The sequence below is a fragment of the Mus musculus genome, chromosome 1, assembly GCF_000001635.26.
Source record: "Mus musculus strain C57BL/6J chromosome 1, GRCm38.p6 C57BL/6J".
Taxonomy (NCBI): Eukaryota; Metazoa; Chordata; class Mammalia; order Rodentia; family Muridae; genus Mus; species Mus musculus.
Genome location: NC_000067.6, coordinates 166282593 through 166302824, shown reverse-complemented (window position 1 = coordinate 166302824; position 20232 = coordinate 166282593). Strand labels below are relative to the sequence as shown.

Below are 20232 nucleotides of genomic sequence, written 5' to 3'. Positions count from 1 at the left end.
CATATTTCAGATGTGACTAAATTAACTCGACCTGCTGCTTTGTGGTTAGAAACAGGTGTTATTTTTTCAGGGCTTAATAAAAAAAAAAAAAAAGAAAGAAAGAAAGAAAAGGAAAAAAAAAAGCAGGTTAACAGCATCCTCTGCATCTCCATCAGTCCCAGTGTCAGAGACGAAGGCTGTTTCTGCCTGCGTCACGTAAGTCTAGCCCAACACCAGCCCAAGGGGTGACGAGACAACAGGCATAGCGGACAAATAGGGGGGAAACGAGGATGAGGAGAGGGCACCAGGGGCAACTGGACAACACTTACTGGACGATGACAACGTGCCAGGCCCTCTGCTGAATGCTTACCAGGATGGTTGTTCCTCACCACCACACAAGTAGGGACTGTTGTCCCTGCACGTAACGTTACGTTTTAAAGTTTTAAAGGCGGTTTAAGTAGCCGAATTTTGTGGTTGAAAACTCACTCTGGCAAAGGAGGATTTTAGGGCATGGCGAGGAACACTGGGCAGCACCGGGCATGGAATCGTGGGGGTCTCACTGACTGAAGCTTAACTGGATTAGGGCGACATACCTCTCTAAATTGTAGAGGGAGATGCAGGGTTTGTTTGTCTTTGGTTGGTTAGTTGGTTAGTTGGTTGGTTGGTGGGTGGGTTGGTTGGTTGGTTGAAAAGAGGCAAATGAAGAAGGCAAGATAATAAAGCGTGAAGTAGGTAGCACACATGGTCTTCAGACCACTCCAGGGAGGGTAAGGTTTGAGGCACAGGCCTATCTTCTATCTGGCAGTGGTGCACATAATGAGAATAAAGAAAACACAGAATGTGTATGCATCCAAAGAGATGTTTTATGTCTCTGGATGCCCAAAGCTCTTCACATGAAAGATTGAGATAAAATTCTACAGGGCTCTAATCACAACCCAGGCACTGAAGGAGAAAGCCGCCCACACATCCTCTTGCAGGTGCACAGACTTCCCATGTGAGAGAACACTGGGCAGGCCGTGTCCATCTCGACATGTGAAATGACTTAGAGAGAGAAAATTAATGAGTTCTCAGCACATACTTCTCTGTGGCACCTTCTTCCAGAGGTTAGGTCCACCCGTAAACCCTACGCAGAAGGAATTATTAGCAGAGATGAATTTATTTATCAAGCTACACATTCTTCTATCTCTGCAGAGGCGTTTACAGAGTGGTACAGACAGTTCAATTAAAATGCAATTATCCCACAGAACCGCTATGTCTGTGGCAAGGCAGCTCTGTCTGAAGGCTGAGGTGCAGGGCTGAGAAACGGGGGTCTGGGCGTGCTGAGGCTGGTTTAGTCAGGGACCTCCAGAGAATGAAGACCCACCCAGACTCAGTTTCCATGTAATTACTTCAAGAAGAGAGGCAACTGAAAGCAAGTAGGTGGGACACTGAAGTGCTCGAGAATGAATCGGAGCATCTTAAATGCCACTTCATCCAAAGACAGTCCTTTGGTTCTTATAATTTTGTCTTTTTCTGTTCCAGTCTTTTTCCCAACTTAAAAAAAAAATCACTTGATTTGAATTTGTATTATAGGCCTTAATATATTCTAGTTTGTTCCAAGTTCTTTATATAGATGCCTATAATCTTCTTAAAATTTTTGGAGACATTATAATTTAAGATTTGCATGTGCCTAAGACTGTGCTTTATATATAACAAGTCCTGAGGATTTGTTGAGTGTCTCCCAGCCTCTGGAGGGGGGTTCATGACTTCTACGGAAAGTGTATTGTTGGTGTTAATCCATAGGCCGTAATCTCCCAGAAGACAATTACTAGATTTCTCTGTTTGCCTATGTAACTCTGGTATCTAGCACAGAGCCTGGCACACTTTAGACGCTCAAAGCATGCACATTCAAATGAATGGATGAAGGCATGATTAAATGGGTGAATGAATGAATGAATGAATGAATGAAAACTGTGACTAGCAGTGTTTTGTGGGTTACAAAGTATGGCACAGGAAGCCATACTTTGGTTTACTGGAGAATTTTAACCAGGAAGGGAAGGGTTCAAATGGGAGTCTGGGGAAGCAAGAAGGTTTTGTGTCTGTCATTATTGGTGATCGTTTTCTAAGGAAAGGCCATTAGCATGACTGTCGGCTTTAGGGAGGGGTTTCCTCTACCTGCAGTCCCCGCTCTGCCTAATATGGGAAGCACTTTTACAGCAAACCTTTAGTGACACCAAAATAAAGGTCATGGGTTAGAGAGGGTTGGTACTACATATAACTAGGTACTAGCTGTCTCCCAGAAGAGGGGGGAGCAGCTATGCTGAGCCACAGTTGGGGAAGCTGGGACTAGAGTTTAGATCATTTTCAGTGTCATAAGAAAAAAATTACACTCCTCATTATGATACAGATTAGATTGTATGCATGAGTTATCAATTTCCGAGAATATACAGTAACTACAGCCCCACGGGAAGAGAACAGTTTTAGCTTTCAAGACTGTCATTTAAAAGAGACTCCACTGTGCCATAATATTTCAACTTTGACTTCTCCACCACCGCAGCCTGGAGACTTCAGAGATTTAAATTCTTCTAATTTTTCAAAAGACAGAGGCAGATGATCGCTCTTCAGACTTAGAGCAGCATCCGTTGGGTTTTAGTTGCTAAAAATCAAGACAATTCTCCCTTTAAAGGGTGTGGATATTTTTATATAAAATTATAAGCTGCAAGTTTGATTGTAGAGCACACTAAATTCTTCCTGCATTTCCATAGAATCTGGCTCCGTGTCTCGTATGTGCTCAAGAGCACATGAGTCACCAGAAAAATCTTTCCCATCCTCTCTGACAATGTGGTTCTCCTTTCTGACGGTGCTACAGTTTCTCTCTATACTCCTACGTATTTCTTACCCATTTTACTTCCTTTAACAAACCGCTAGCAACGCTCTTGACAGACTACAATTTTCTAATTTTTTTTGCGAGCTGGGGAAATTCATACTTTTTTTTTTTTTTTAATGGCTGGCTTTGAACTTGCTATGCGCTCCAGGTTGGTTTCAAACTCATGGCTCCTCTTGCCTCTGCTTCCTGAGTGCTGGGGTTATCCCTTGATTTGTAAAAAGGTAGAGTCATGTGTTGTGGCACATGCCTTTGATCCATGGAATACGGAGACCAGAGAATTGCCCTAAGTTGGTGCTAGCTTGGATTATACAACACTTTTGAAGCCATCCAAGGTCATATAGTGTGTGTGTGTGTGTGTGTGTGTGTGTGTGTGCATGCGTGGAATTGTATCAGGTTGGTTTTTATCTATAATTTAAAGGCAGGAGAACATTTTGAGGTGCAGTCGTGTTTTAATAAGCAATGTCCTAGACTGTTGGCCGAATCCCAGCACAGTTAGTCCAGCGGGACCTTTTCCTGCTAGGGTTTCAGCTCAGGGTCACAGATGATTTATTTCTGTTTTTCAGTTCAGCCTGGGGTCCCAGCCCTTTGGTTGTGTGGTTCTTCATGCCGCAGCCTCTCTCTTATTCCTTTCCCAACTTTACTAGAGAGAGGACATTAGAAAATCATCTATGATGCCAAACTATAATCTCAAAAAAAAATACCTTGTCATTTAAGCTGCTATTTTGACCTAATTAAGGCTAGATTTTTTCCAACCAATTTCCTCATTTATAAGGCGAATCTGATTTAGAAACCCTGTGCAAGCGGTCTCCAAGGTGTGCTTCCATGGATCTAGGCTTGTCCTTCCTGTCCTATCTTAATGAGCTCAGTAAGGCTGTTTATGGATGATGGAACAGCTGCCAGATTCCACCCCCAGGGTGACAGCAGCTCAAATGTGGGAGAAGTGAGTCTTAAAATTTGCATATTCTGTATACATACAGTAGGCATATATATATATAGAGACACACACACCCATCTCTATTAATTTTAAAATGAGATTTCAAAATCCTCCTTGTCTACTCCATTCTTTTGTCAGCAGGATGAATGGAATCCAGGTATATTCAGATAAAAATGGGTGAGAGCAGGCAGGAGTCAGGGGAGGAGCTGATGCCAGGAAGCAAGGCGGGAGGAAGTGGCATCGAGGACCAAGATAATTACGGAAGAGGTGGAGGGAAATAAAACAGCTCAAGGTTAAAGTATAATCGGAAGCCCTTGGTGACAGACTGGACAAGAGGAGTGAAGAGTAAGGAGTTCCTGGTTATGACTTGAGATGTTAGGCAGACAGTGAGGGATGCTACCCGCTAAGATGAGTTATATAGACTTTGGTTTGTAGTAGAAAAGCAAAAGAGGGTTGGGGGGAGGAACAGTTGACTAATTCTTAGAGGCTAAGGCTTAAGAGTCTGTAAGACATCTGGCTGGAGACATTAAAAAACAGTTGGATGTAAGGGTCTTAGCAGCAGAAGTTTGGAAGGTCGTGACTGGGAATCATCAGCATATGGGTGCCGGCTGAAGCTATGGGAGTAGATAGGATTTTCCAGGCAGCGGACCACAGACCACGCAGGAACAGCAACGCCAGGAAGATGCACAGAGATAGGAAGCAGCAGTGTCAGAACAGGTAGAGACAGAACAGAATGTGGAGCCAGAAAGGCACAGAAGATGATTGCACGGGGCGGCCAGGGCTTTAGAGGAGAGGAGAGAGGTTTACAGAAGGGGGCGGAGAAGCAGCCATCAGACTTAGCAATCAGGCGGCTTGGCAGGAGCAAGTTAGCTGAGTTGGTGAGAGGGGAGGAAACAAGACATGGAATAGGAAAAGCTCTTTCAAGGGGTTTGGCTGCGAGGAGTGGAGGGTGAATGGCGAAGCAACACTGGGGTGTTTTACAAACGGCTGTACTCCTACAGAAGAGACATGAGCATGTTCTGAATGGTGACAGCAAGACAGAAGGTTACAGCTGGGTGGTGTAAAACAGATGAAGTGTGGATATCCAGCCCACAACCCGAAGGCGATGGATCCAGACCAGCCCGGAAGAAGCCCACATTTGTCATACGACAGAGAAGGACCTGAGTAGCAGCTGTAAACAGTGGGGAAAGGAGTGCCTCTTACCCTCTCCCACTTGGTAACCACGGGGCTCTTTTCTACATAGCTCATCGCAGATGCCTTTCCTAACTATCGCTGTCATCAAGGGAGCCAGCCAACGGGACGAAGCATGTGCTAAAGAGGACAGCACGAAAGAAAGAAATCTGTCCTGCATGGATGCCACCAGACTGTGTGAGCAGCCAAGTCAGCAACTCCTGAGTCTTGGGAATTCTTGTCATAACACATTCTTTTTTTCTACTTCTAATTGCAATGGGTTAGTACGGTCCTATGGGGTCAAAGTGATGAAAAACCGCAACAAGCAAAAAAGGAGGAAAGATTAAGTCTAGTCTGGTCTACATAGCAAGTTTCAGGATAGCTAGAGCTACAAGTAAGCCTCTATTTTAAAAAAGAAAACATTAAAAAAAAGAAAGAAAAAAGTGGAGAGGCTTATTAATAAGCCTTAGTTTATTGTGATAATTCATTAAACGAAGAGTAAGGTGAAGGAGTCCTACTGATACAGAGAAAGAATGGTGGGGTGTAAAGGGAACGCAGCAACCAAAAGCCCGTGTGACGTCCAGGCTGTTTCCTTTGCCCGCTCCTCCCTCCAGGGAAATGGACTGTGCTGCCGGTCTCTTGCTTTCCCTGCACGCCCTTGATCATTAGCTTTTCCTTCTCAGTTTGTGACTCATCCTCAGACTCAGACGTCAGAAATCTACTAATAGTTCCAGGGATGAGAAAAAAAAATCACAAATACCAATTACTCACAGAGGATACCCACTCCTGCCACAGCCAGACCCTGGAGGTTCATTGTGTGGGCTGGGTACCCTTTCTCACCTCCCACATATACAAACTGCAGGCACTGAAGCCAACTACACACAGTCTTAACCTTCACAGCCACGTAACCCTGTTCGAATGCCTCCGGTAAGCAGTACCACAACACATCTCTACCTCTCCATCCTGCTTGCCCCTTGGCCTCTACTTATCCCTCTAATCAGCCCTCTTTACCGATGGTCTAATTCCTGCCTCTGATCGGCAGTGTTAGATCTCTTGAGGTCATCCTGAAGTTTTCCTTCTTTGCTTTATTTCTTAACGTCTCTTCTCTTTCAAAATATTTCTCAGATTTACTTGGCATTTTGATTCCCACCGTAGTAAAACAGATGTTCAACTTCCTGAGCAATGTATCCAGAGCTTCCTCCTCCGTCTCTGAGCCTCCCTCCCACCTTACCACCTGACAGCTCTCTGCTCAACCATCTACCTGGAGCAGCTCTCACTTGCCCTTTTAGACAGGCGTCAAGGCCGGCCGTAGTGTCCGGCAAGCCCTTCTGTCTTCTTCCAGGCAGCCTGCCAAGGTGCTCGCTGACAGGTTCATATTCTGTGCCTGGGATTCCACTGAACTACCTACTGACCTTCCTTCGCTGGGGCAGTCAGCCGCCACACAGTTTTCCTAAATACTTCTCATCCATCCTGGTCCAGTTCAGATCTCATCTCCTCCATGAAAATGCTGTAGTAGTCCCACCTCTTTTATCTTTGGACTCTAAGCACCATATTCTTCAGCGTCGGATTGTCTTAACGAAGGTCCATTCCCTCCTTTGAGAAACCACATCCTACACAGACTACTGTCCCTCACACTCGATGATACAGGTGGGCATGAGATCACTATTAACCACATGATCGTTGTTTACTTAGCAAACTCCTTCTTTTTATAGTTTTAGTTAATGAAAACATGAACAGGAAAGCAAGACTCAGAGTGTCCTTTAGCCCCCTGGAAAGCCTGAAGTGCACCCCAAAAGATATCTACCTCAGCTGGAAGGGCCCCTTTTCTGGAACAGAGATCACTGTTTTTCCAAAGATACATCACTGAAGAACTAACTGTCCTTATCAGCAAGGAATGAGGGAGGGCCCAAGTCAACATTGGGTGGGGCAGTCTGGGACTACAATTACCACTGTGGCTTCCTCCAGTGGAATCACTTGGTGCCAGGGGAGGTGGATGCGGCTTGTCCATCAGCATGCCAGAAGAGGGGGCTCCTCCCAAAGGGACAGAGGGGATGGAGTAGGGGCCGGGGACACCGGAGACAGAGGGAGGGTACCCGGCCTTGGCTGCTTTCCCTGCTTCATACACTGTGGAGGGAGATGAAGAGCAAGAGAGATTATGTAGACCCACCCTCCACAACCCTCACACCCAGAATCCCTGGGGTTCCATTCTTTCAAGGAGCTCCTAAACAAACATCTGCTCGTTCTTCCAGGACTGAACTGGTTCACTGGAATCACCAGACCCTCTCCCGCTTGGGTTCCTCCAGCTCCATGAGACAGGTAGCCACGGGAGGAACTACAGTGTTTAGAGTCTGGTAACTGACCAACACTGAAATGGATCTAGGAGCCATTGTGGCAGCATCTCCACTTGGAACTGCCCTGTCTAGGAGTTACCATGGTTCCTCCAGTGGGGGGTAGCAAAAGGGTCATTGAGGGATGTTTCCAGGAGGCAAAGCCAGCACTGGGTGTGCACATAGCCCCCTGTCTGTGTTTTCAAAAACAGAGACAGTAACCCAGGTCCTTCCACCACTGTTTCATACCTAAAGTTTCTAAAGATGGAGTGTGCCTCTCTCTTTCAAGATGCATTTGGTCTGTGGTTGGGATGTCAAACACAATGCCTTCATGGGCTTGGCCAGTGAGCTAACCCTGTGCATCCCCAAATGTGGACTGATCCCTATTGTGGTCATATTCAGCTTATGTGTAAATACAACTCATGGGTATCTGCTGGATGGTGCCCCAAAGTCACAGTTTTTATACCCCACTTATAAAAGGAGGGTATTCTCGGCACCGAAGGGCAATGACCTTGGTAGGTCTCTGTTTGAATGCTCCGAGGAGAGGTGCAGCGTTACCCCAAACATCACCATTCTGATTCCGCCCTTCCTTTTCATCTGCAATGTCCATGAGCGTTAGGAATGCATGACACGCGTGGATAAACCGCATGCAGAGGGAGAGATGTGCATGGAGGTGAGGTGGAGAACAAGAACAGCCTTCCCTGCAGCCAGAGGTAAGAAGTGGAGGAGGAGCCCTAGGGCACATGGCTGTCAGATGGAGAGGTGATATTTCTTTGGATGGCTCCACATCGCCCCACATACCCCTACTCACAGGCCTGAGGGCAGCAGCAGGAATCTGGGCAGCATGGGCAGCGGACATAGCAGCAGCAACTGTGAGGGCAGCATTGGCACCAGCAGATCCCCACCAGCACGAAGAAGAGGAAAATCCCCAGGATCACCAGGCCGACAAACACCCACTCTGGAAGGATGCATAAAGAAATCTACTCGAGGTAGCCCCCTTTCAGGACACGGCATCCATGGATGGGTGTCTCCCTGCAAAAGAGGTGAGTGGGAAGGACCTGGGAAAAAAGGACATCTATCTAGCCAGGACATAGGGCCCCCAGACTCATGAAGAACCCAGAGTGAGAAATACTAGGACACAGAGCAAAAAGAGAACCAGGTGGCCTGTATCTCTTGGGGTACATCAAGTAGCCAGCTCTGTGACTGGAGACTTTGGGGTTCCTAACTGGAACAAAGGTCAGACAAAAGCTGAGGGGTGGGCTATTGTGTGCTGGGCTCCTAACTGGTGGCTTCTATAAACATATGTCTTTTATAATGAAGCCAATCTTGTTTATAAGTTAAAGATCCTTGCTTCACATGGTGGGCCATAGTCATAGTTCTAGCACTCAGAAGGCTGAGACAGAAAGATCAAATCAGCCTGCACTACAAGTGAGACCCCACCTCAAACAAACAAAATCTGTAAATCTTTAGGTTGAGGTAGGCCTATACACCTCTGTGGCCTATATAGAGCACCTTTATATGGTCCAGGCTCAGAGTGTATTGGTCTGTTTTCCTGGGATACCTTTCCTGGGATACCTTTCCTGTCATTAGCTACAGGGCAGAAGTCCAAAACTCTTGCTTATAGCTCAATAACTATCCAGGGTTAGTGGGGGTAGAGGGGTGAGGCATAGTTTCAAATAGAGTTATAGCCCCTATCCCTAGAGTATGGGTTTGATTTGATCACCCTCAAGATGAGCTGCCAGCCAGCCAGCATAGCCAAGAATTAAGTGACTCAGAGCACTGATGAATAGCACGGCTAATATGTTTGTCGACTTCTATAATTTTCATAACTCTGTCTGAGGCTGAACATTAATTTCCTTTAATTTGTTCATCCAAAAGATTTAAAAGGAAGCAAATTCTATCTGGCTTACGTAAAAGTGACTATGACTCTCAGGTGACTTGTCTCAATATCATGCTATTGGGCTTGCAATGAGCCCACATCTTTCCTGGAGACTTGGACACACTGCTATAAACCATGCTTTCCTTCAAAGCCAAAAGATCAAGATAGTTAAAAGCCATCCACTCAAAATCCCTTTATGATGGGCTTCAGTAGATATTGTTTTTCTTAAAAGTTTGGTTATTAACTGTCCCTTCCATTAAACAAGTACTCATTTGAGAACTTGAGAATGTGACTTTTATATGTAAAGAGTTTTGTGACAGTTGTTGAGTCATTTGACCTTTGGTTGGGACATCATTTCCTCAGAGAGAAAACAAACAGCTCGTAGTTTTGATTGGCCCCCACGTATCCACCTGCAATACACTCAAGGCCAAGCCAACCTCTCTTCTACTAGGGAATGAGAAAGCTCTGTGTCTGACTTGAACTGTGTGGAGAACATTTTTGTAGAGGATAACCGATAGCAAGTGGCTTGAGCCCAAGCCTTGTAAGTAAATAACTAAAGAGGGTAGGGTTTATCTCTGAGGTTGTTTAGGTCAGCTAGAGGGAATTGGAGCGGTTAAGCATAAAGACTAGCAGGTTATATTGAGAAACAAACGAATGCTGTCTGAGATCGGTTTGGCAGAGCATGCCTGTAATCTTAGCACTCGGGAAAGTGCTTTCTCCAGCAAGGATTGCTGTGAATTGAAGGCTAGCCTGGGCTGCACAGCAAGTATCAGATGAGGCAAGCCTACAGTAACAAGAGCCCTTCTCAATAAATAAACAGGTAAATAAATAAACAAGTCAGTGAAGGGGTTCTTGGGGTCAAAGAGAAGGAAACTGAGGCGAGCATGACTGGATATAAACTACAGAAACTCCGCCTCCGATTTGGGAGCTACAACTTTTTTACTTTGAAACATTGCATGTGACATTTTTATCCGTGTAAATAAATGCTTAAAAAGGGAGGGCCATGCCTTTAATCCCAGCACTTGGGAGGCAGAGGCAGGAGGATTTCTGAGTTCGAGGCCAGCCTGGTCTACAGAGTGAGTTCCAGGACAGCTGGGGCTACACAGAGAAACCCTGTCTTGAAAAAAAAAAAACAAAACAAAACAAAAACAAAAACAAAAACAAAGAAAAAAAGAAAAAAAATGGAGTGGAGTCTTGTTAAGAGAGGTTACATTGTCTCTTTGTGTCCTTGAGGATAATAGCAATAAGGAAAAGGGTCTGAGTTTGGCTGGCCAACTAAAGATAAAAGGCTGGATTGATTCACAGAACAACAATTAGTAAAGCTGGATTTCGAAGACTCTGGACGTTTTTTAAAATTTCAATCAATCCAAAACAAATAGCCAGAATTATTTAATCTTTCTCTCTTGCTATTAGGAGGACCTTAACGATATGGCAGAAATCAAAGCTAATTATACCCTCTGCTATTCCTTTTGCGAGTCTCATCTTTTCTATAATTCAATTTCAATTCCCCCTGAACCTCCTTCAACTACAGCTACAGCTCAGCACCAGATTGGTTTGTCTGGCTGGTACCTTCACCTGAAGCTATATGAAGAGATGCAGATCTGTATTTGGGTTCGTGATCTTGACATATGGTCCATGTGTGCCTAGGAATTTCCAGTGTCTAAATATACAAGTATGGGTTTGGGAATGCATGCTTTGGCAGGAAGGAAGATATGTCTTTCTTATTTAAAAAAAAAAAGATTTCTTTTCAGTAATGTTACAAAAGGCACTTCAGTGTAACATGATTGTATAATAGTGAATGGGTAAGCATATAATCTGGGAAATAAAGAATATAAATAAATAATACTCAAGGGCATATAATTATCTGGGTACAAGTGAAATACTGAGATGGGCCCCAAGATAAGCCATGAAGCTGCATGCCTGACAGCAAGGGACTGGGTCCCCATCTCCACTTATTCTTAATTCTCAATGTTCTTTTAGGACCTAGAAAAAGAAGGTACGTAAAAGGCTCATCCAGGGGAATTAGTTCATCCTGGTAAAGACAACAAATATTACACGGATCAATGTGCCCAAAAAAACCCCCCAAAACAAAAAAAAACCAAAACCCGAAAAACAAAAAACTCAACAAGTAATTAGTGACTAACGCAGAAGCAGACAGATGGAGCGACAGCAAATGAAGAGTTAAATGACCGAATACCTGGCATAATCTCCACAGCAAAACTGGGCAAGAGATCAGCAAGCAGCCCTGTCCTGCCTAGAAGGAGTAGAAGCAAAAGAAGAAGGAAAGAGGTTACTCCAAAGGAAAACTCAGCCCTGTTCCTGGCACCCAGCAGTGCCAAGCCCTCATAGGGCCATTGGTCTGCATGCTCTGTGCTAGGAGAGGTGCATTAAGGCTGGCCTTGATCACAGGGAATGACGATGCCAAGCACTTCTGGTGGCCGTGCAAGGGAAGGGTGCACCTACCCTAGGTGGAAGCAGAGAGGTGAGCCCATCTCTGACTGTTTATAGGAAGAGGAAATCTCTGCCTCCGAAGGAGAAATCCTGCTTGAGCAGGCTGACACGCACCATCCCCGTGCGTTCACACATCCTTCTCCACACACTTCAGTGGAAAGTCAAACCCATCTGTATCTAAACATTCAATCTCCATTTTCATACAATCCATGCACAGCCCCATGTCCATATCAAAACAAAAGTACATATTTGGTTTTAACTTAGAGTTAACTAGCTACATGGTTCTATTTATGGCTTAAAGATATCTCAATGATTAAAATGTTCAAAGGCGATGAAAAGATAACGCTAGGCTGGCTACACACACTCCTCTCCACTCCTTCTGGCTTCAGAAATACTCCGTACATATGTATATGGTATGGTTTTTCCATATGGCACCCACAGCTGGCGTGGTATGTACCCAAGTGCCTTCTGTGTGATATTGCATAGAAACTTCAAGAGTAGTGTCAGAACAGGTGCCCCTCCGGGACTCTAGGGAGTGAAGAGCTGTACAGGAAATATGATGATGTGAGGGGGGAGCTGAACCTGACTTATAGAAGATACTCTGCACGTTTTCACCATATTCTTATATTAAGGGAAAGGCCTAAGGTATCCCTACCACCCTGGAACTATAGCATAGAAAGTTATGCCAGCACGCAAGTAGCAAACATCCCATCTGTCCCATGATGATAAAAGGTCACCAAGGGACATCTAAGCCATGCACCTGTATCCTTCTTTGTTTCAGCACACGGCAAACATCTCCAGGACAGCATCATCCAATGGCAGTACAATGCTAACAACACTGGTAATTTTATCTTTTCTAGTAATAACATTGAAATGTAAATACGAACAGAAACAATGAATTTAATATCATTTTTTTTCACTTACACCACTATCCGCAACATATTGTCACTTTAAGGGCTCAGTAACCACATGTAGCTCTTGAACATGGTATTTCCACAGGTCCACTGTGTTGTAGTTTATACCAAGGATGACTTTCCACTATGGATCTAGTTAATGACTTGGAGCACAACATATCTAGAGATATTTAAAACACTGGTATGTTTGAGCTCTAAATGGTAAACATAAATGAATCTTCTCATTTAACTAGATGCAACAAGAGGTATATTTGGAAGTACTATTAGTCCAGATTTGAACACACACACACACACACACACACACACACACACACACACACACACACACACATACACACACAGCACACTATACCTTTCCACCCATCTGTCTAAAGTCTGACTTTCATATAAAAACAAAACTCATGCACATGGGTTTTGCTCATTTAGAAAAGAACTTTATTGCTTCCCAGCCTTTTGGCTAAGATCAAGTGTAGGAAACAAAATGTGTGGTTTACATTCTGAGTCTAGAAGTCACAGCTAAGAAAGTCCACCAAAAATCAGCTTTGGCAAAGGTTAAAGGAGGGGAAAGGCACCTGGGACATGGGAGGGGATCCAGCCAGTGAGGAAAGACAGTAGTGAGTAGCGAGAAAGAAATCATCACTTGCTCTGTTTCCTAGACTCTCCACAGGAGCAGGAAGGTACCATGGTAACATGCATCCTAGTCAAGCCTCCTGCAAGGGCAACAGGTCCACATTTGGAAAGCTACATGCATATTCTCAAGGAATATTATCATAGGCTGATGCTTTAGGCCAGCTCTGCTATAGCAAGCCTTGGCAAGAAAATCTCTCTTCTTGAGCCTCCATCTTTGCACAGCTGACATTGGAAGATGCTTCTGAGGCTTGCAAGGTCTCTTAGGAGGAGAGCCAACTGGGTGTTAAGTGTTAAGAAAGGCATCCAGCCTTGAGAACACAGTGTACAGAATCAACTAACCGGGTCTCATAGGGGATCACAGAGACAGAAAAGCAACAATCATGGGACCCTATATCGGTCTGAGCTAGGTCCGCTGCATATACCTTATAGTTGTTGTAGCTGGGTGTTCTTGTGGGATTCCTAACAGTAGGAGTAGAGGGTCTCTCTGACTGTTTTGCCTGCTCTTGGGGCCCTTTTTCTACTGAGTTGCCTCGCTCAGCATTGATATGAGAGTTTGCACCCGGTCTTACTGTAACTTGTTACATGATATCCCTGTTAGACCTGTTGTTTTTGAAGGGAAACAGAGGAAGAGTGAATCTGGGAGTGAGGGAAGATGATGGGGGAAGACTGGGAAAAGTGGAGGGAGGGAAAAACTGTGGTCAGAATGTATTGTATGAGAGTAATATAACAGAAAAAAAATAAAAGGAAGGTATCCTATAGAAGACTTCCTTCACAATATACCAAGAGGTGCCCCTCGGACTTACACAATTCCCTAGGTAAGAGATGAGATGGAGTTGGGTATCAAAATCTGAGCACATGATTATAATAATGATCTCATCCAGAATGTTCTCTAAAAATACGTCTTGGAAACAAGGAAATAAGCAGATGGTCAAGGGTTTAAGAAACTGGGATCTTAGACATCTCACACATACTTAGTGCTCATTACCATATAATAATAGCCAGTGACTAAGAGAGGAACAAACAAGGTTTGTAAACATAACAGTTATCAGACACTTGATGGTAGGTTCCTGTTGTGTTTTCCTCCCTAGACAAATGGTATCTCCATCTTGTATGTAGTTAAGTGAGAAACTGGATCATGCTTATTCTGAAGACCTCAGGTCTACCAGTGTTTGAAATGTCTCCAGGTATACCGTGGGCCACATAACTAATTGGGATCATAATATAAATTTATTCTTTATATAAGCTACCAATATGTAGGTGGTCTCATGACCTTAGCCATATTATTTATAGATGATAGACAAGTGTATGTGTGTGTGTATAATTTTTGACTATTTACTTATTCCTTCATTCATTTCAGTTTCTGGAGACAGAGTCTTGCTATGTAGCCCAGCCTAGCATGAGACTCACGATCCTCCTATCTCTCTGCCTTTTGAGTGCTTCGATTACAGATGTGCTGTCACCACATCTGGCTATGATATTCATCAACTACAAGATATCCAGATGGCCAAAGAGGATATGATTTTCATACTTATTCCACTTGTTATACCATAAAAACACTGGAGTGGGGGTCAAGGCAGTAGGGAATGGTGTATACGGTGACTACTTCAGGCAAATCCCTCCCTTTCCTGGTCTCAGTTTTCTCATAGTAGATGGAAGGACTGGGATGTAATGGTTCATATATATCTTTCCATTTTCTGAGAGAGTCCTGATTTATGCCCATGATTTTGATGTAATTATTAATAGGTACCAATTTTTGCTTACAAAATATCCTCATATGGACACCATATTTAGTTCTCCAACCCGATACTCAGTAAATGGGACCTCAAACCCAAAGGTCTGTAGGAGCTAGCTGGTAGTGCAAATGTGCACAGCTCTGAGACAACTGAGAACACCAGGATGTGGCAAGTGGCAGTGTCTTTACGAGGCCACCACTCTTTGGCTCTAGCCCATTGTTGCCCAATGAGAATGCATAAGATAAACCTCCACTCAAGTTCACCAGACCCCAGATTTGATGGTGGAATATGATAACTTAAAAATGTTAGCAGCTTAATTAATAAATTTTTTAAAGAGTGGAGAAGCTAAACAAAATATGTCTGCGGGCTGTACAGAACCCTGAGATCATGAGCTTGCATCCTCCAAAAGGGTTTATGCACACAGCGAAAGCTGGATTTCTCCATAGGCTGTTTGGTTTCCCTTGACAGCGTTCTCACACTGCTCCTACATGCAGAATGACAGCTCTGGTTACCAGTGTCCAAATTACGATTTCAAAGCAACAGTAAGACACAGCACCTCTTAGCCTTTCTTACTTCTGGGGACGCAGACCAGGGCATCGTAGGGGAACAAATCAATGAAGAGACCTTTGTCCTGCACCCTGGGCTTTTTCATTGTTTAGTAATTGGAAACTCTAAACTAAAGAGAGATTGTATCAGAAACATGGAGAGGAATTCACAAACTTTGACACTCTAACAGGCACGCACACATCAAGTCTCTCGTTTTCCCTGAAGCAACAGTCAATAACTGAGGCTTCCAGAGGTGAAGGCTTCCCATCATGCACTTGAGTGCAGTTAGCCCCAGGGAGGCGTGGGTGAGAGACTCTTGCAGTAGAATGGGTGAAATGAAATGTCTTTAGAATTCACATGGTAGTAAGAGTTTGGGTATAAGAGACAACGCCGCTGTATCAACAGCAGGAAGGTATGGGACTCTCCGGCTTTTGCACCAAGACTCTGATTTTATTGGAACTAAACGGCTTTTTAAAAATTGAATTTATGCCGCAATCTTATATTTTTGAAAACCATTTTGCTTCCAGCTCCTTCCATAACAATTCCTAAGAAATGCTACTGTCGGTTAGAAATGTGCTATCCGTTTCTTCTCTCCTATCTCGCCCAGCGAGGGTCTGATCTCGGAGACAATAGCGGTAAATACAGCCTGGGTTTCAGCAGAGCTTCACCGTGCTTGCGAATCACTGTTATTCTTCCAGAATCCAGCTTAAGAGAGGTAATTACAAGTCACTTTAATGTCTAAGGGAAAGAGGGGAAGCAGACCCTGCGGCAAGAAGGCCATATTTACTCTTTTCAAATCATAGCTCAAACGATCAGTAGAAAATGTGGCTCTCGTGTACGCACTCAGTTTTCTGCAAAGCTTGCAAAATCCATTACTTTAAGAAAATTTCCACATGAATAAGCCAGAAGCATAAAGCACTTGAAGAGCTCGTGCACGCACACATACAAGCATCAGTTTCATAGCACGCTGGCATCCAGGCCACAGCCACACGTGGTCCTCGGGTTGGATGCTCAGAGTAGGAGCATGCACTGTGAATGCATGATTTGCATCTCTTACCTCCTAACTGTCAAATCCAGCTGTTTCCTCAGACTGCCACTTCTAAGTTATCCCCATTTGAGCTGTTTGTACATATTCCTGGAAACCAGCTCACTTCAGAATGTCTCTTGCCCACCCATTCATTCATTCACTTGTCAAAGACATGACTATTTTGTCAGGTGTAGACGGAAGCAGGAACAGAGATAGGTCATCTGTGAGGCTCATTCTAGCCACGCCCACCCAGGAAGCTCAAACACCAACCTAAGAACTGTAATTTGTCAACCTCCTTTGACTGTGCGTATGTGTATGAACGGGTATATACACGTTCACATGTGCTTGGGCACATATGTGTGTTCAGGCTTCTGTGCATGTGTGCACACGCACATGGAGGCCAGAAATTGGCATCAGGAATCTTACTGAATTGATCTATACCTGAATTTTTGAGACAGGGTCTCTCACTTGAACCTAGAGCTCACTGATTCAGCTCATCTAGCTAGCCAGCTTCTTCTGGTGTCCTCTGTCTATGCCTTCTATGAGCTGGGATTATAGGCAGTCTGTCCAGCTGGCACTTACAGAGATCCTAGGTCCTTATGCTTATCCAGCAATGTGCTTTTACCCAGTAGCCATCTCCTTTGCCTTTTGGACATTAGGATCCCTCTGTTCCTGAGGCTTTAGCCAGAGACATAGTCTTTGCTGCACTTCCTACTTCTCCATCCCATAGCTTTGTCTTTGCACATTTCATAGCTCACTTCCTTGCCGAATTTCTCCCAAGGTGCTAATCTCTTTCCTTGGTAGTCACAGCCCTCAGGGTAGTTCATCTCATTCTTTAGCAAAACAAGTGTTGGAATTGCATTGGTCCAGTACTTATTACTTGGTCTACAGGACTCTAACAGTATGTTTTGACAGAGCCCTTGTGGCTGCTACAATAAGATGTCGTCTCCTCTTCCAGGCTCCCCAAGGACACTGCACACACCTTCAGCGGAGCATTTATCTCTCAGCAGTGATTCCTTTACATGTGCCTAGCAGGCTAGAGGTCCCAGTAGAGTGGGGACTATGCCCTAGGCTCAGCATCTTAGCAGCCTAGTACCAGAAGGCCCCTCATTCAACCCATCAGAACTTTCAAGGCTTTCCAACAGTAAATCCCCATGGTTTGGTAGGCTGCACCTCTAGCTAGACTTCTGACATGTTGCTCTTTATAGAACCTTCCACCCAATCCAGTGAGCTCTTAATAGGGAAGATAAAGGAGCTGTTCCGTTGTCAATCCACACATGCATCAGTTTTCAACATATGGCAAAACAGTTAGCATCCGGGAATCAGTGTTCAGTGCCAAGGATGTACTCCAGGCAATAGAACATCTTGCCACCTCACTCACACCAGTGAAAACAGACAAGGCTGGTGTATGGTAAAAGAATTGGTTATAGAGATATAATACGAATGTAAATTTTACCCTAAGAGATTGCTTTGGTCTGTGCCCGTCACACTTCTGCTCAGGGTCTGATAGTTGAAAGCCTTCAAGGTATAAAGGGAGGTGAAATTCTAGATACCATACAAACTTGTTTTTGGGGACTAAATCTGGCTCCTTTGCATGCAGCAGGCAGACAGAGTGCTGAGAAACTCATGTAACGGTGAGGTGAGAGCAGTTCTTCCATCCCTGTGTTGCCCAGAGCACGGTGATCTCTGTCCATTTCTTTGAATAAGATAACAAGAGCCACTCTCAGGCATGCCAGGGCACCGTGAGAGCGAACTTCCTCTTCAGGAGGGTGGCAAACGCCTCCCCAGTCTTTGCGGTTCCAGCTTCTCCTTTCTGCTGAATGCTTCCAAGCTTTCCTGGGATGCTCGGGATCCATCTGCAGGGCTGTACTGTATCCACCCTCTGCACACTCCACTCCCAATCCTCAAAAATACTGCTTTTCTACCTCTCAGAGGAGAGCAGGTGCCTTCCTCTGGCCCTTGTCCGTATGTGTAAAGATGCTCCTAAGGGTTGTTTCTATGGCTATTTAAAATACCAAATATATTTGGAAATTTCCCAGGGGCACACACATGCCTGATTTTATTCTATATTCCCATGGCAACCATGCTTCCAATAAATATAGTTTATGACTATCTGTCACAAATGTGGATAGAGCTTCCTTTTCCTTCACATATATTTATAAACTATGTATTTAAGCATTTCTTGTGTTTATTTTTTTCCTTTTGTGTCTTTTATATTTTAGTTCACTTTAAATTATAGACTTAGAGGAGAATCACCCTGACAGTGAATTCTCTCTATATAGTGACTACTATTGGACCCTCTGCAATTAACTGTTAATAAAGGCTTCCAGGTCTTTGGCAGTGGGTTGTATGTTTGGTCAAAGGCCTTGACTTCTTTTATTTACACATTTTTAAATCATATTTTATGGCTCCAAAGGACCACAAAGGTTACCACAGCCTCCATCCGATGTCTTCAGAAAACCAGAGAGATTAAGAATCTTAAGGAAAGTTGTATAACTGCCTAAAAAGCAATCGAGGAATAGAACTGGGGTCTACTGACTCCAGCTGTCCTCCCTGCCCCCCACCCAAACATCCACCCCCATCCCCATGATGTCATGGTGCCTCTTAATCTCCTGGTATTTGCACTGAATGGCTGAAATCAGCCTGTGCTTGTGGAACTCCTCTGCTTACATAATGAAACTATAATTTCTGGATGTACAAAATGTTGGATGAGATTGTTGAAAAAAATCGCAACACGTCTTGCAATTGCAACTAGAAAAATGATTACTGGGATACATCGTGACACCGTGTGATCTAATTAAAAGACATACGGACAGAAACTAACAAACAATAATAATGGTTGCAAAGGTACTTGGCCTGTGCAAAGTGCTCTAGTGATCCAACCTCCGGCCCCCAAAACAGTGAATGGATGGAAAATATCATTAGTAATATAACATGCTTGACTTGGTCTGAGATGATGGAATATAGAAGAGAGCTAGACTGACTCAAAATTCGATGAGGATGGCGGGACACCACTGAAGGAGGAAATTGAGTTTGTGGGGATCAGTGTGGTTTCTTGCACTTTATTGTGCTGGGTGAAACAGATTTGCACAATGATATCCACTAGACTTGATCCAATATTCAGGGACCACTACTTTCCTTAACCAAAAAAGCCCTGAGGTCTCAGACAGGCACTGAGGGTACACTGCTATAAGGTCATTCAGGCCAGAGTTCCTGCCCTTTCCTTGGTGGCGAAGCGCTCTTGGGGTATAAAGGGCTTCCATGATGGACCCTTTCCCAGAGCCCTCTCTGGGAAGCCAATTCAACAAAATCCGAGGCGCTGTCCCCGTGTGAACCAAACCTGCATGCATTGAATAGAGGCAGCTGGCTTTGGAGAAAATGGAACTGTCTCCTGACCCGCTTTGACGGACTGCCATTCTTTCCTTGGGGGACTGAGCCGATTTCCCGGTACCACCCACTCCAGCGCTGGCCCTGTGTCCCCTCCCCCACGCAAGGGCTCAGAAGACTACAAAGAGCGCGCGGGTTGACCCAGCTGCTCCAGCACCTCCCGGGGTAACCACGGCAACCGAGGTGGTCAGGAATGCACGCTAATTGAAGGCCGTGTTCCTCCCACAGGGATGGGCAACAAGTGAGGCAAAAACAGTGAGCTGGGCTGCTTGTGAGGAGGGAGGGTAGAGCAGGCTTGGGGCCAGCCTTGGCTGGGGTGGCTGAGGGACTGGGCACTCATGAAGAGCGTCTGCCAGGCCTCATTTGGTTTTTAAGCGACGCAGGGCAAT

General features: G+C 44.6%; 1 protein-coding gene across 8 annotated transcripts in view; it reads right to left on the bottom strand.

Moving 5' to 3' along the window:
* Positions 1 to 20232, bottom strand: part of Ildr2 (immunoglobulin-like domain containing receptor 2) — a 62773-nt gene that overhangs the window by 14008 nt on the left and 28533 nt on the right. For 3 of the 8 annotated variants that reach the window (NM_001164528.1, NM_001357432.1, XM_006496594.4), the window contains exons 4-6: positions 11353 to 11409; positions 8088 to 8234; positions 6897 to 7073 (exon numbers count right to left, since the gene is read on the bottom strand). The exons of 2 other annotated variants lie outside the window; for them this stretch is intronic. In NM_001164528.1, the coding sequence (NP_001158000.1) occupies positions 6897 to 7073; positions 8088 to 8234; positions 11353 to 11409 (381 nt within the window). The remainder of the gene's footprint in view (positions 1 to 6896; positions 7074 to 8087; positions 8235 to 11352; positions 11410 to 20232) is intronic. 3 more of the 8 variants (NM_001357428.1, NM_001357430.1, NM_001357431.1) reach the window with 3 other exon arrangements.